The sequence below is a fragment of the Anomalospiza imberbis genome, chromosome 4 (assembly GCF_031753505.1).
Source record: "Anomalospiza imberbis isolate Cuckoo-Finch-1a 21T00152 chromosome 4, ASM3175350v1, whole genome shotgun sequence".
NCBI lineage: Eukaryota > Metazoa > Chordata > Aves > Passeriformes > Viduidae > Anomalospiza > Anomalospiza imberbis.
In genome coordinates, this window is record NC_089684.1 from 55,248,108 (window position 1) to 55,263,862 (window position 15,755).

The 15,755-nt window shown below is 39.0% G+C and overlaps 1 protein-coding gene across 2 annotated transcripts in view; it reads right to left on the bottom strand.

Moving 5' to 3' along the window:
- Positions 1–15,755, bottom strand: part of STK32B (serine/threonine kinase 32B) — a 158,501-nt gene that overhangs the window by 62,110 nt on the left and 80,636 nt on the right. For both annotated transcript variants that reach the window (XM_068188668.1, XM_068188669.1), the window contains exon 4: positions 11,906–12,079. In XM_068188668.1, coding sequence (XP_068044769.1) covers positions 11,906–12,079 — 174 coding nt within the window. The remainder of the gene's footprint in view (positions 1–11,905; positions 12,080–15,755) is intronic.

The following is a 15,755-nucleotide window of genomic DNA, read 5'->3' on the forward strand; positions in this document are numbered from 1 at the left end:
TAGTGCTGCCAATTACAGTCAGCATGGCTGGCAACTAAAATGTGGTTCAGCACGGTGCTCTTCATGTGCAGGGCAAGGAAAGAAACAGCAACTTCTGAAGGTTCCAGGCTTTCAGCAAGTACCTGGGCTCAATGCAGCAGTGAAACTTCCCAATAAGCACATTTTCTGCTGATGTGAGTTTCAGCAGCAGTGCAGCAGGGAGAAGGGCTGCAGAGCAGCAATCAGGAAACAGCCATGTGGGGCTGTGTTGTTCACTCTGATCTGAAGCCCCAAATCACCCTCACCACTGACAGCATCTCCTGCTGGGTTGTGCCTATGACATGGGTATGAGTATTTGGACCTTTATTCCTCAAACGACCACCTGGCGTCCCATAATACACACAACCAGAACATACCACTAAGAGGATATTGAATGTGTTCCATAGACAAGTGAACTTTGATGTCCTACATATGCTTCCCCTTCTGAGTACTTTTAAGAATGTAATGTATGCAGAAGTTTACTGCAGTAGACCAGGAAAGGAGGTGCAGTCTATTCTAGAAAAGAAAATTTTCTTTCATAAATTATTAAAAAACTGACCTGCTCCTACCTGCAGTGTCAGTAGCATGTCCCATGACACTTTTCTATGTTGAGCTTCACATGTCTTAGTAATAAGCTACATGTAAGAATAATTTTGTATGCTTTTAAGACTGAACATTTGCAAACAAACTCACAGAGCAATAAATATGTGTATTAGTGCATATTGCTGTTTAGAATAGATTAGACATGACAGGCAACATTTGACCCAAACCCAACTACTAGTTCAGTACATCACCCTTCTAAAATGTTTCTCTATTCTAGGAGGTGTCAACAACATATTGCTTGTTGCCTGAAATCAAACAGCCAAGTATTCTAACTTCTCTTGAAGAATCTGGATGAGGAATCTTGGAATTGGCAATACTGTTTGAGCCCACAGGCTGCAGTGCCTGGTTAACTGGATTACCAGGCAAGAATACAGTTGGGTTGAAGGTGAATGTAGGCTCTGTGCAGAGAAACTGCTGCTACAGTAACTACTTGCACTGAAATGATTATAACGATTATTCTTGCTATTTATTCAAGTGAAAATAGATTTGGGATTCTGATCTCAGGTTAAAACACTTGGATTAGGTTCTATTGTGAATTAGGCATCTATATACCCATTTATTGCCATCAGATGTATAAACATCACCGTCACTGGAGTGCAGAAGCCATTCATATGACTGCCTATTTTCAGATTAACTGAAAACTTTATAGATTCTTTTAGCTTTGTAGATTTTTTGGCTAGGTTGGTTTGTTTGGGCAGACAGCTAGAAAAGTATAGACTCACTCATTTAAATCTTGGTGAGCTGTGGACTAAGTTTTTAAAGACATAAGAAAAATCTTGCATGCTGTGTGAAATTATGAAAACAACTGGGGATGTTCTCAAGTCAAATTATTGTAAGGTGTTATCACAGAAGTGCAGGCAGGTGTTTAAGCTTCTTGCAGGAGTCACACTCCAGGCTCTCATTGTCTTGTTTGACGTCATCTCACACCATGAACAACGCAATCCTTCATACATGATTAATTGTGCTGTATTTAAAACACCTTGCACACTTCAGAATTTTTTTAGTTGCTGCGATCAAAAAAAACATCCTTCTAATTTGCAGCACGAACCTTCTGAAGCTCTGTATTGTCTTCTATCTGTATGAGGCTTAGAGGGAGATGTCTGTGGAAAGGGCCTGGGAACTCCTTGCTTCCCTCCAAGGCAGGTGGACTTCACAAGCTCAGCTGTTTGTGGCATGCAGGGAACCTGGCAAATCCACACAGTGGTACAATATTTTGTTGCTTGTGTACAACTGGAGCCACATTTCTGCTTGAGGAGTTAACATCTTGTCTCATGTAAGGAAACAAGTGTTTCATAGGAGGGAACAACAGGCAGTGACCAACCCCATTAACTGAAGAGTTACAGTGGTTTGATGTACAGGTTCCAAAATCTAGACAACTAAGGTTTAATAATTCTATTTCTCAGCTGTACATCTCCCATGCTATTCATTTTTGACACTGTCTCTTCCAAAAGCAAATATTAAACAATAATGACAGGATAAAAGACTGGAAATACTGGAAATGTACTTCCTTAAGTACATGCTCATAATTCTTAGTTTCAGCAGCAGAGTTACTCTGGGACTCAGGGAAATAAGCTGGTGCTTTAATTAGTGTTAACTCTCTTTACATATGTAAGTGCATGTGTTTGCATTGGGGTGCATCTGTAAAGCATTTCTGTGTCTCAGGAGATTTGCAGAAGACAGTTGAAGGAGCACCACCAGGGGAAAATTCTGCAGCATCTCAAATTAAGAGGCAAGCTGTGACTCTCTGTGGGTTTTAAAGGCAGAACTCTAGATAACTAATACATTTAATTAGCATAAAAGCTGAGAAATGCAGCATCCTGGCAATAGCTTTTCCACTCAGCAAGTCTTGTTAAGTGACTGTATTAGTAATTGTTACTGATTATTGAAAATGCATCATTATTTTTTATTTGATTTCATTCAAAATAGACCTCTGACACACATTGAGTAGTCCTGATCTGATATTTTAATGAAGATCATATCTTAATTATTGTAGCAACTTGGGGGAGAAACATAGGAAATAAAAAACTGCATTTCCCCACATCATCAGCTTTTTTAAAAATACACAGAGAGATGGATCTTTATGTCCATGTATTAATTTTTATCTGCAGAGCTCTGAGCAGAGATTTTCACAGCTGGTAAATAAAGCTGTTTGACCCTACAGTGACAAAGATAGACATACTCCAAAACACTGAGCCTTCAGTAAATCTTATCCCACTGACTGGGAATTCCCATACTGCCACCAAGCCCCTATTTCCTCTGCTACCACACCCCTCTGTTCACTCTCTCTGCTTACTCCTAACTTTGGCTTTTAGGGTCTGACTCTTTCCATAGCAGTTTTCCCTTGCCCACTTCTACACTACATTCTGCACTCCCTGGGCTTTTCCTCAGCCATCCTAGTTCCCCTCTGGACATCTCTGCCCCACTTGGTGCAGGTAGATGATGTCCTTGTTTTGGTGCCCTCAAATCCATCTATCTTACCATGAATGTCTCTTTTTTCCCTACTGTCTGTACAAAGAGTAGATGCCCAAAATATTTGCAATCTAGACTCAGCCTGATAGCAAAGACAGTATCTGAGTATAGAAAGAGGGCCCACATTTTTATCATAAAACCTTCACATGTATCTTCTAATGTATCTGTGTCCATAATTAAAACCCCAAACATAAAGAAAATGTGACATGTACACTAAGAATATCACTGAAATAAAATTTGAGACTCTAATGTGATTAGACACAGAATATTCACTCTGAAAGGCCAAAAAAGAGAGATGCTCCAGTTTTGTATTGTGTTTATCTTGGGCTAGAAAGGAACTCCTCTGCGTTCAGAACACTACAAAAGTTTCACATTTATAACAAAATTAAGGGCTAAATGTCTGAATTTAAATGGGTAGCCACTGAATAGAGGCTATTTCTCATTATTATTAGTCAGACTGTAGAGATGATTTTGATTCTCACTATAAAGAATGACCCAATTAATCTGAACCCAATTTAATAAATTTTGGTTTCTTGAATGTTCACTGTTCCCACCTTGTGCTGTTCCCACCTTGCAAGGTCCCAGTTTTGCACAGTATTTTAATGTCTTTCCCCACTGACAGTATTTCTTCATGTGCTGAATTGCAGGTTTGCCTTGTCTCCTCCACTGCAGGAAAGCACGATTATCCACACTGCATTATCCCAGGAAATTCCCCTGGGATAAATGTAAGCTGTGTATGCACATGCTGGGAGAAGCAGAGGCTCATCAGTAGCACTGTCTGTCATACAACATCAAAGCTTTGAGCTGTTGTGCTTTCTCCTCTCTAAAACCCATCCAGGGGAGTTGGGACAGGATTTTACAGAGAATATAGCAATGTTTGAAAATAACCTTGAGGAAGTGTTGTGAGGAGCATCCAAGGAGGGATAGAGAGAAGAAATGCAAGGGAAAAATGTTGAAAAGGCAATTTCAGCATAACAAAACTGATGGCAATTTTTATCTTAATTGCAGTCCATGATCACAAGATAATTTAATTCTAAAGAAGAAACTGTCAGGTGATCACAATTACAACTCTCACTCTTTCTCAACTCTCAGTATATCTGTGAAGTCAAAAAGTTGTACAAGAGAGACCACATCTCACCTGAAATATCAAAGCTGTACTGAAAGCTTCTGAATGCATTTCCAAGGCATGAAGGAAGCTCAAATTGCAATATCTATTAATGAAACCTTTTTTGCCATACCATGAACAGTTCACTCAACACCTGAGATACAGATGACTACTGCAGGCATGAAGAAATCAAGTAAAAGTGCACTTTTTTCTTAAGTCTTTTTTATTTTGCCATATATTAGAAAAACTTACATTGTAATGAAATCTCCAGGGGAATGATAGAATACTTTATGTAAGTGTTGCTCATCCAAACTGAAAAATAAGTTGCCACCACAGAAGCAGAAACAGGAGAAAGAAACCATTGTCCATAAGTTGCTCTTGGTTCATACTTTGCTCAGTATGAAATTTGCAGTCTTTTTCCATATTCCCTTTTCCATCTACATACTTTAATCAAAGATTTTAAATTTCTTCACTGTCTGCAAAGAAAAAAGATTCAAGCACGCTGCCTGCAAATCTGCCATTTCAGTGGAGAGAGTATGTCTGCTCAGAGTCACAGTGGTGTGAAATTTCCAAGATACAAAGGTATCAGAATACTTATAACACTAACACTAAAGCTTTGGAGAAAAAGGGATTAATGTTGTATTGCATAAGGTTAGGTCTTGTTCTCTTCTCTACTAGTTGGGACTTCACATCATTGCTCATTTGATCTCTCTGGATCAGCCTTTCATTCACCTTCAGATGCATGGAGGGGTTGGGGTAGGAGGTGGAAGGCCAAAAAACCAGGGTAAGCCAGGCAGTGCCATATGAGACAGGGGATGCTGTTATGCCTCTGTAGAAAGAGTGCCTAATCATTTTAACTACTTAGTAAAATTATTTGCATGTAGTTATTAATACTCTTGATTATTATATTTAGCATAACAGTACCAACATGCTATTAATATGGTCTTTCCTGGCATAAATCAGCTGGGAGCAGACACCCATACTAAAATCACTTGATGCTTTAAAGCAACACCAAAAATTTTTAATGGATTTCTGTGAAGTAAGGTATCTCTTATAACTGGCCACAAAGAAACTAGCAATATGCTAAAGCAGAAAACTGGCATTAATCAGATCAGCTTTGTGGGTGGAGACCTGAGATAATCTTGAATATAAAGTTCTGCTTTAGTTTTTCAGCATCTTCTGTTTCAGTGTCTGAATGTCTAAAAATGATTCATGATTGAAATTTCAATACTGAGAAGTGGGGGAAGGAAGGAAGGAAGAAAGGAAACAAAGCATTAAATTTTATTACCCATCAATAGGATGCTAAATTATGGAGATGAGGGATATGTAGCATTTTACTACATGTCATGACCCCTAAAACCTGCTTTACCTAAAAGGTTATGTAAAGGGATTATTTAAGAAAAGCAGGAAGGGAAAGGCAAGAACATGAACAGGTGATGGCAGCTGATTTACACAGGAGTGCAACCAGAGTTTGTGTCTGTGGTGTACACAGCTCAATATCTGGTTTTCTTATTGATTGCTTCTCTGTTTAAAAACAGAGACCTAGACAAGTGTAGATATGATCTAGACACAAAGGAGTGTATGATAAATTTAGAAGAAGGACTTATTAATTCTTCTAGAAAGAATTTCAAACAATAATATCTAAATCATATATTTTTACACTGGTTTAAAGGTTTCCCTGAATCCTCTCCCACTTCATTGTCATTTAGCCGCAACCAACAGAAAAACCATGAGAAATCTCTAAAATCACAATGCCATCACTAGGGCATTGTAGACTTCTACATGTCTAGATCATATCTACCCTTGCCTGGGTGTCTGATTTTAGACAGAGACACAGTCAATAAGAAAACCAACTATTGTGCTATGTGTATGCCACAAACACACATTTAAGATGGCCTCGATTTAGGTTATCTTTAGCCACTAGTTTTGTTACCTAATGCAAGATGGTCAGCCAAGCTGTCTATAGGTCACACGGTCCATCTCCCACTATTGACCAGATATGTAAATTCTAAATTATCTAGGGCTTGTGAGATCAGTTTTCCTTGGCTAAACAAAAGATTTCATATAAGCGCATTCCTGCAATGTTACAATAATGAGAGAGGAGAGATGAAAGAAAGGGACAAGAGGTTACTTCATCTACTCACTTGAAAACTGTAAGGAAAAAGCAATTCCCTGCTGGCTTCAGTGAGGGCGTCTTGGCCATGGGGAATTGAAGGAGTGAGGATGTGATGGACATCTTCTGGTATCTCACCTCAGTGAGGAAGAGAGAGCACATCGGGCCCACAATAAAAGATTGTATCTGTGCCAGTGGCAGGAACTGGAGCGCCTGATGGGATATCATGCACCTTGGAGTACTTCCTGTCTCTCTTTCCCAATACAGTCTGTTTTACTTTATTTGTAGTTTATATACTCTGTATATAAATTCTCAGTATATTTCCATACCATCTTCATTTATTAGCTGTATCTTATCTGATATATCAAATAACTTTTTCTGTAGCTAAACAGAAGTAAAATTAATTTGTTCTTGTAGAGAGAGAACTCTGTTCAGAAGTTGAAAGGCTTGTTCTCTGTGTATTTGTATCTTGTGTTATCTAATTCTTTGTTAAGTACATGACGGAAATTTAAATACCCTTTGTGCCTGGAATTTATGAATCACTTTCTTTTTTCATCTTTGCTGGCTCATAATCATTCAGCAGGTGTTCAGAGCTTTATGGTTTGCATGGTGCTTCTTTTTTGACTGGTTTTGATATGTTTTCTGATTTACTTCACTTACGTAGCTCATTGCTCAGTTCCTGTAATTTTTCCACAGAATAATGTGGGCTAGCACTTGTTTAAAGAACATAATACAATGCCATGGAAGAGACATGGGAACACAAGCTAAGGAAATTCAGTGGATGAGCCTCTTGATCTGCTATGATCTTTGATACTGCTTATGAACTGTAGCTGTATTATGGTTATTTTTTCCCCTAGTTCATCTGCTTCAGACCCTACTACACTTTTTCTTCATCTGCACACACTTGCCATAAAGTAAAAGACAATTAGTGTGAGCAGAAATCTGTAAAGAACTGTGTTTCATTTAGTATATACAGCTAAATCTCAGGTTGGCACTATTCTGCCTGTGACACCTGTGAAAATCTAGGGGCAAATTTTCTATCTCCAAGTAATTTTCAAAACTATTTACTGCTTACACACGAAATGGAAAATGTTATGAAGGGCACCCTTTTAAGTAGAGTTTGTTCTTTTACTGTATGTTGTCACAAGTGAGACAGGGAAGGCCCATTTTAAAATGTGTCTAATCATTTTGATGTAGGATCTTATTTCACCAGACTGTCCAACAACTTGGCAGACTCAATGATAATGAACAAACAGGTCCTGTTCTTAACACAGAGTAACTCTTGTCTAGCTGGTAGCAGCAAAACAACCTCACCCTGCAATGGAACATCTGGCAGAGGAAAATGCAATGCTCAATTTGCCACCATTTTCCATTAGCTTTGGCCCACCCTGCACTGCTATTGAGTTACTCAGAGCTGGAATAACTCCTGGTGCTATTCTCCATTGGAAGCAGAACTTGAAGGAATGGAAAACAGACTGGGGATCATACAACACAGACCTGCCAAGCCAGGCTGATTCCAGTCATATTGTGCTCAAAAAAAATTTTTATGTACGCTTATATATGTACACATACACACATGAACAGTTTTGCATTAAATAAACCCCACTAAAATAAAAGTGTCCTGGGCACACTGATCAAACAGCTAGTCCAGTATCCTAAAATTGTGCTGGAAGGTTACTGCAATTTCCATTCCAGACATCTGCCACATCCAGCCTCCTCTCTACGCAGATGAAAACCAATGGAGCTAGATGATGATGAAAAGTTGTGAGGGCAATGCAGTTAACACTTGCCCCTTAGAAAGAGAAAATGTGATTTTTTTTCAGCATGAGCATGTTAGCAGGGCAGCAGCCACAGCATTGCAGGGCCAGCACTGCTCTGAGCCAAGGCTGTAGCTGCAAGAGCATCCTGGAAGGGACAACTTTGGAGCTACTGCCGGAAGAACTCACTGAATGGAAACAGGCAGCCTACTTTAGCACGGAGGCAGGTGGTTTTATTGAAATGTATGAACAATAACATTTGTGAAAGGCGGAGACTGAGTTACTCATGGCTGAAATAAGTTTATTCAGCCTTTGATGAGAAAACTTTTGTCCAATACATTATTCACTGGCATTATATAACCAGTTCTGGAAGGAATGTGTTTAGTCATACCAACTTGAAATGGCAGAATTCCGCATTTGATCCAAAATTTGAGAATGTTTGAGATGATCTACACTGTAAGAAACCTTTCTGGCTGTACTGGGATCCAAGTGTCTATAAGAAATGCCACTCATCCAGCTTTAAAATAATAATATTTTCATGTGAGAAATGTGGATAAAATATAATTACAGCAAGGCTGTGAGAAAATAAGGGTTTTTGGTGTAACTCTTACCTGTGACCAGCAATCTCAATATTAAGTTAGCTGTTGTATAAGTGAAACATTTACTCAGAATAGCCTTCAAATAATAGCTTGAAACTTAGATATTTTCTTTTTAAAGTTTTTATAAATCTGGATGAACATCCATGCAAATGCAAACATTTACAATAAAGCTGCAAGACACAGAGAAGCATTCATTATTGTACCATAATAAATAAACCCACTATCACAGAATTATGCGTGACAAATATGGATTTTATACACATGGATGTATTAATAAAAACTGCAAGTTTCATAAATACACCAGAACAGTAGCGGGTTTTACTCTATTTATGGCTAAATTTGTCTCTGCAGTGACAATAGTCCTATTGCTGAAATGATTGCCACATTCAATGTACACGCCACTGACCACCACAAAAAACACAGAGGCATTGCAAAGCATCTCCAAGGGGAATGGGCAGAGTACTGCTCTCTGCACTTCTGCATCCATTCATGTGTGCCTGGGTATTCCTGTCCCTTCAGCACCATCTCCTTTTCCAGCAAACTCCTGGGGCCACAGGTTAACCTAGAAAAACCCGTTCTGTCATGTTGCTGGATGCAATAGTAATGGAAACCTGAACACATTGCATACACAATGGTATATTAGGAGGAATGAAACTCCTGATTCACACCCCATATATCCAGTTCTTTATGATACTGCAGTTTGAAAATCCACCAACTCAGTCTGATAAATCGTTTGACTATTCTTTCTTTGTAGCCAGGACAACATCAAGATGTTGTCTCTCAGAGGCTCTCTCAATGATTCTCTGACTTACTAACATTTTTTTCCTCTTTGCTGCCAACATATTCATTTTAAAATGAAAGTTCTAATACAGTTTTATAGGTTAGCATGTGAATGCTGACTGGAAGCACGTGGTAACAATGATATTGCTGAGGCCTGCTACCACAAGGGATAAACACCTAGCAGATCACTGATTTCATCTCCAAACGAGATGGTGTGTTTGCAATGATAAAGGAATGACTAGATGTGTCCTTACTGTGCATCACTGCTGGCTCTGCTCCTGCACCAAATTAAGTCAGCACTGTGCTCTTGAATGAAGGCAGCTGAAGACCCATCCCACAGACTGCTGTTCCAGGTGTTGGTGAGACAGAAGGCAGAATGTTCTGGGTCTCACCTGGCTAAATAACATGCTCATGGGTGTGTGGATCATTTGGGATTTTGCTGTAACTGGTGAGAAGATGAGAGGCAAAAGACTCCTCACGCCACAGTTGTGTCATTTGGGCAATGAGCAGTGAAGTGGGACAGACACACTCAGATCTCAGGACTGCCAGCTTCAAAATAAACATCTCTTCCATAACACAGCAGAGTCCTGAACCAGATCCCTAGACAAAAATCCTAGCTAACCAGTCAGTGCCATTCACCACTGGCTGAGAGAGCACTATTTTTTCCAATCTCTTTCTGTCAAAACTTTTGGTGCAGAGTGAAAGTAAAATCCAAACCCAGAACTTGCTCCAAATGGAGCCAACAACCAGCTCTGGTTGGCCATGCCTTCCCCCACCCCAGTGCAAATCAGCAAGTGTTGAACGACTATGACTCAAAAAAAAAAAAAAAAAAAAAATTCAAGTGTTCACTTGACTAAGTAATACAAAAGAGATCAAAGTGTCAAGCCCAGTTTCATAGTGGGACCATGACATGGCAGGCATTGTCACAAAAAGCTATAAACAGCCACAATGACTTCAATCCAGTCCTTCATTCTTTCAAGATATCTGTCACCTTTCTCAGACTTTTCTGTGATACATTTTTAAGCTACAGACTTCTAGCAAAATACAAGTTTTGACTGCAAACTGGATTACCTCATGAATATTTTGCCAGCCTATTTGCATAAAAGAGCTCATCAGTTTGTTTTCCACCCTGAACATTCCTTAAGGCATTAGAAACAAAGGTCAGGTATAATTCTGAGCTCCATTTTTCAAATACTCACTGAAAAAAATAAAATTTAAGCAAAATGAATGGAAATATACTAAAATAGTAACAATGTACTAAAGAATTTTCTTGCAATATTTGCATGTTTTATTATATTTGGAGTTCTAACTGCAAGCAAAGCAAATGTTGCAATGTTTACTTGAATTTTGTCTTGCACAGTTTCAGTAACACAAAATGCGTCTCTACTCAGATAGATTTCATGCTGACCATTCCTACTCTGAAAGTCAGATCATACTTTTTATTGTGTCTTTATTGCAAAATCATGAGGCAGCTCTGGCAAGTGGATGAGGTGAAAACTCTCCATTAAAGTATTTGAAGGAATTTGTTTACACTGGACTTTGGGAGATCTATGGCACAGCTTAGTTTAGTTAGGTCTCTGAAAGTCACATCCAGATTTTGCATACACAAAACTGTATTTTTGCATTCGTACCACTCTAAATCAGAAAAGATAACCATGAATTTAGCCTATAAAAGAGTAAAAGAAAGTTCAAGCCCATAATTTTATAATTTCATAGTTACTGTGTTGACATAAAAATAGATGTTATCCCTGCTGCTTCGGTTAAATGCCAAAATGTTTAAGGAAAACAGACCCTGATTCCTGACACAATTTTCAAAATTAATACTATTTTTGCTTCTGTATGGCAGAAAAACCTAACAGATTGCTGTAATATAAAAAGTACAAAAAGGATGCAGCATCTATCATTGTTCCAATTGATTTGCACTATTATTCCTTCTTCCCCACCTCTCTTCCTCCTGACCTTCATGCAGATGCTGCCAGTAAACAAATTATTCTCAGCATTAGGTTCTATAACTGTTCCCTGACCTTGTTGTGGGAAGTTCTGGTACTGGATTACAACATTTCTATAAATGTTCCCTGTTGTTGTTGTAGAAGCTCTGGTACGGAATCACAACATTTTTGTGTTCAGTAACATTGGGGTACTGGAGAATTAAAAATAAATTAAAAGCAATCAAGATGTTATTATGGGTTGTATTTTGTGTTTGAAGACCATAGTGAAAAACATACATAGTATGAGATCAGAAGGAGAAAAGGGCAGTATGAGAAGGATACAATGCTGCTGAACGGCTGTGGACTGAAAGAAAGCACTTAAAAAGAAAACTTTTCAGACCCAAATTCCACCCTTGAATAGTAATGGGAACTTTACACGGGTTTTGAATAAACAGAATTATAAAATATATATTATAAATTTCCTCTGCCCTGCCAAAAGCAAGCAGCTCAGTCCTCAAATGAAATTCACTCACCTGTGAATGATGTGGTATCTCTGCAAATAATCCAAGGAAAGTGCCAGCTCACAAATGTACAGTTTAACAGTTCCCTCATTGAAGTGCACGTTCTGCTGCAAATGGTAACGCAGGTCACCTCCAAGTAAGAGATCAACCACCATGAACATGTCTTCTTCATCTTGAAAGGAATACCTGGAAGAAAGAGTTACAGCTGAGATCTCAGGGCAGATGATGCAGTCACAGCCGTGCCTTGGGGTGGCTCTCATTAAGGAGATCCTGGTAAGTCCCTGATTTGCTCAAAAGGCATGCACAGAAAGGCATTCTCACTGCTGAGGTCCAGTCCTGCAAACAGGCTTCGATTGTGGTGGGACTATGAATGTTTAAGTGTTATGCTTTAACCCCAGCGACAGCTAAGTGCCATGCAGATGCTCTCTCACTTCTCTTTCCCCCGGTGAGTTGGGGAGGAGAATCAGAAAAAAGTAAAAACTTGTGGGTTAAGATAAGGACAGTTTAGTAATTGAAAAAAAAGGAAAGTATAATAATAGTACTAACACCTGAATGTTGATAAAACAGAATTTTAAATAACCATATACTCATTCAGATGACAAAATAGCTTACAAAGTAGTACCAATAAAATGGAAGACCTTGAAGCACACTTGGTATTTACAACATACAACTCTAGTTCAGTGCTTATGGAAAGTATCCTGGCAGCATTGAGAGCTGCTGTCTCAGGGGTATTTTCAGGATTCAATAAATATACACAATGTTCTATTAGCTGAGTATTTTTTACAGCTTGCAGCGTAGGTCCAAATTCAATAGGGACTAAAATTGCAATTTTACTGCCTAACAATACGTATTTTTTTCAGTCAGCAACCTATATCTTATAAAATGACCGAGTCTTCATGGTTACTGACTGAATTCTTCTGGACCCTTTCCCAGAACTGCCTGCTGAGCACTCTGAGGACCAAATTTTAATGTGATTTAAGTCCTGTAAATCCGAAGGTGTAGCCAGTCAATGCACAGTATATATATATATATATATATATATATATATATATATATAGTGTTTGGGCAAGCAGGAATTTCCATGTGTTTCTACTTACCTTGGTTATGCTGCCATTGCTCTGGTTTTTTGTGGTCTGAGTGAACCAACAGAAACTCTCTGGATTTTGTTTCTAAATGCAACTGCATAATATACAGTTTTTCCCAAATGGGAAATGGTAAATACCTTGTTTCTGATGTGAAATCACTCTTTTCTTAGAAATTGTTTTAGAATTAATTTTGATGTGAAGTTAGATTATCTTATACCAGATATACATGGACTGCTGAGAGGTGATCCACAATGATAGTGCCTCTTCCAGCACTTTTCCTCCCATGAGGTGTGTAATATATGTTGGCTACAGATGTGATTCTGTTCTCCTGAGCTATAAAATTTATGCCAAGAAAATGAAAAAGAGAGGGCTTCCAGAAAATCTGTGCACACCCTCCCCCCAGAGGCAGAAAAGTCTATATTAGATTATTTTAATTGACAGTTATGTACAGTTTCACTTTCATTCCCAGGCTTGCACTTACTAAAATGAGGCACTGCTTAGGGGTTGTCACAGATGGTTCATTTTGAATTTAATGCTTGTTATTCTTTCTGAACACAGTTCTGAGAAGTGACTTTCTCTCACACTCTGCTCCTCTGTTGCATTTCCGTGTGACTGCCAAATGCCAGGAGGGGAAAGTCATTTTATTTGCATTAAGCTTACTTCTCAATAAGTCAAACCTCTGAAGCAAAATGGCAAAGTAGGTGGCACATGGTGTCTGCTCACCCCTAGAGAGGCAGAATTTTGTAACACACAAACATATAAACAGGATAACAAAACAGAAGGCTTCAAATGTATTCAAATTTCTCCAAGTATTGTGCATTACTGAGCCTGGAGCAATTGCAGAAACAAAGTTTAAATGTGTAGTTACATTTAAGATTTTTTTTTTTGGACACTGTTATTTTAGGTGAAGAAATTGCAGCATTGAATGGTGGTAAAATCATCATCATAGAATGGTTTTGGTTGGAAGGGGTCTTAAAAATCATCTGCTTCCAACCCCCCTGCCATGTATAGGGACACCTTGCACACATTAGACCAGGTTGCTCAAAGCCCCATCCAACCTGGCCTTGAACACTTCCAAGGACAGGGCAGCCACAATTGCTCTGGGCAACCTGTTCCAGTGCCTCACCATCCTCGGAAAAATGTTAATTTTTCCCTTCAGTTACCACTGGAGTAAGGTGCAGATTCTATTTCTTTTTTTATATATTATTAAAATAATTTTTGAAACAAAATTGCAGATTGAAAACTCTACTTAAATGGTAAGTGAAATATTGTGTCTTGTCTGGGACTAAAAAGCACTCTTGGTGTCTAAAGTCATATGATGACATGTCAGTAGAAATGGTCCTGATGCACCTCTAGTTTTGAGATGTAAATGTCCTTATTCATTTTTTTGGGCAGAATGTGAAAGCAGGGTAAAGAGTAACTGCTGTGAACTTGCTTTTAAATCCAATGGTTATTCCCTTTTTTTTTTAATTATGAGTATGTTTCGAGGTGAATGTTCAGTCTAGACAAAAGACCCATGAGAACCATCCAGATAAATGCTAACTCTTGGTGGAACATGATTTTCACTCCACACATGTATTTAGGCTGATGTACTCTGGTTTTCTGTGCTTGTGAGAGGGGAATGGTGGTCCTTTGTCACCTGCCAGGCAAGCTCTTGTGCATTTGTAACTATTAATGATTCAAAAGAGAGATCAAACAAAGCTTTCCTACAGGGCTCAACCAACCTGCACCCATTCACTGCCTTGGGACTCTCAGGGCATCTCTGGGAATCCAGGCTGGGATGGCAACAGATGGGTTTTGTCCAGAGGCTGTCAGATCTGCTAGTGAATCAATCTCCTGCTACTAAGCCTTGCCTCTCAGATGAACACACAAAGTGCAATCCCTAAGGACAGAGCTACGAGGCAGAACACTACAGCCTTCCAGAATTGGATGTACCTCTAGAACAAAATACTTTGAACCCAAACACAAAACTTAAATAAACAAAACCCTCAACCAAACCAAAAATACCCCCAACAGCACCAAAACTAAACTGTGAGACATTGAGAAGTATGGCTAATGTTTGCACTAGGCAGCCTTCCCACACAGGACACTTCTCAGATTTGTCTGGGCCATCTTGACTAGATCATGATTTCCTAAAAAAGGTTGGAGCAGATGATCCTTGAGATCCTTCTACCCTTTTATTCTATGATTCTGTGATCTTTCATGACCTGTGGAGGGAACACAAGTCAGTTTTATTTAGATGTTGAAGGTAGAATGATGTACACCAAGACACGGTGGTTGTGAAGCTCCCGATATGCTCTCTGATGTTCTGCTCTTGCACTCAGAGTTATTATTTTTCTTTTGTACTGATATGTGTCTCTGGTAACTCTCCTAACCCTGCCAGAAGTGTTGTGTATACTGCTTTAGTTAAGGCAAAAGCTGTATAGGCACAGTCTGAAGGAACATGTGCACGGACGTGTTCAGTATATCAGCAGATTTTTCACCCCCTCTAAATTCTATCACACCTGACTCACCTCATTATGCTACTCTTTTACCCATTCTTATGAGTAATGGTGTCTTCCCCACACAGTTGATCCAGTTGGGTCAAACCTTCATGGGTTTGGTTCTCTGTCTGGATCAGACCACAGTGTGATTAAGACCACTCCAACACATTTTCTGGAGGGTAAAGAAATTCATCCTAGTGAAACTATGCGTCTTTGTCCTAGAGGACAGCTTGGGCATGGCAAACAAGAGAAGGTCTCTGGAGCTGACAGGCACTCTACTAAGCAGATCTTGTA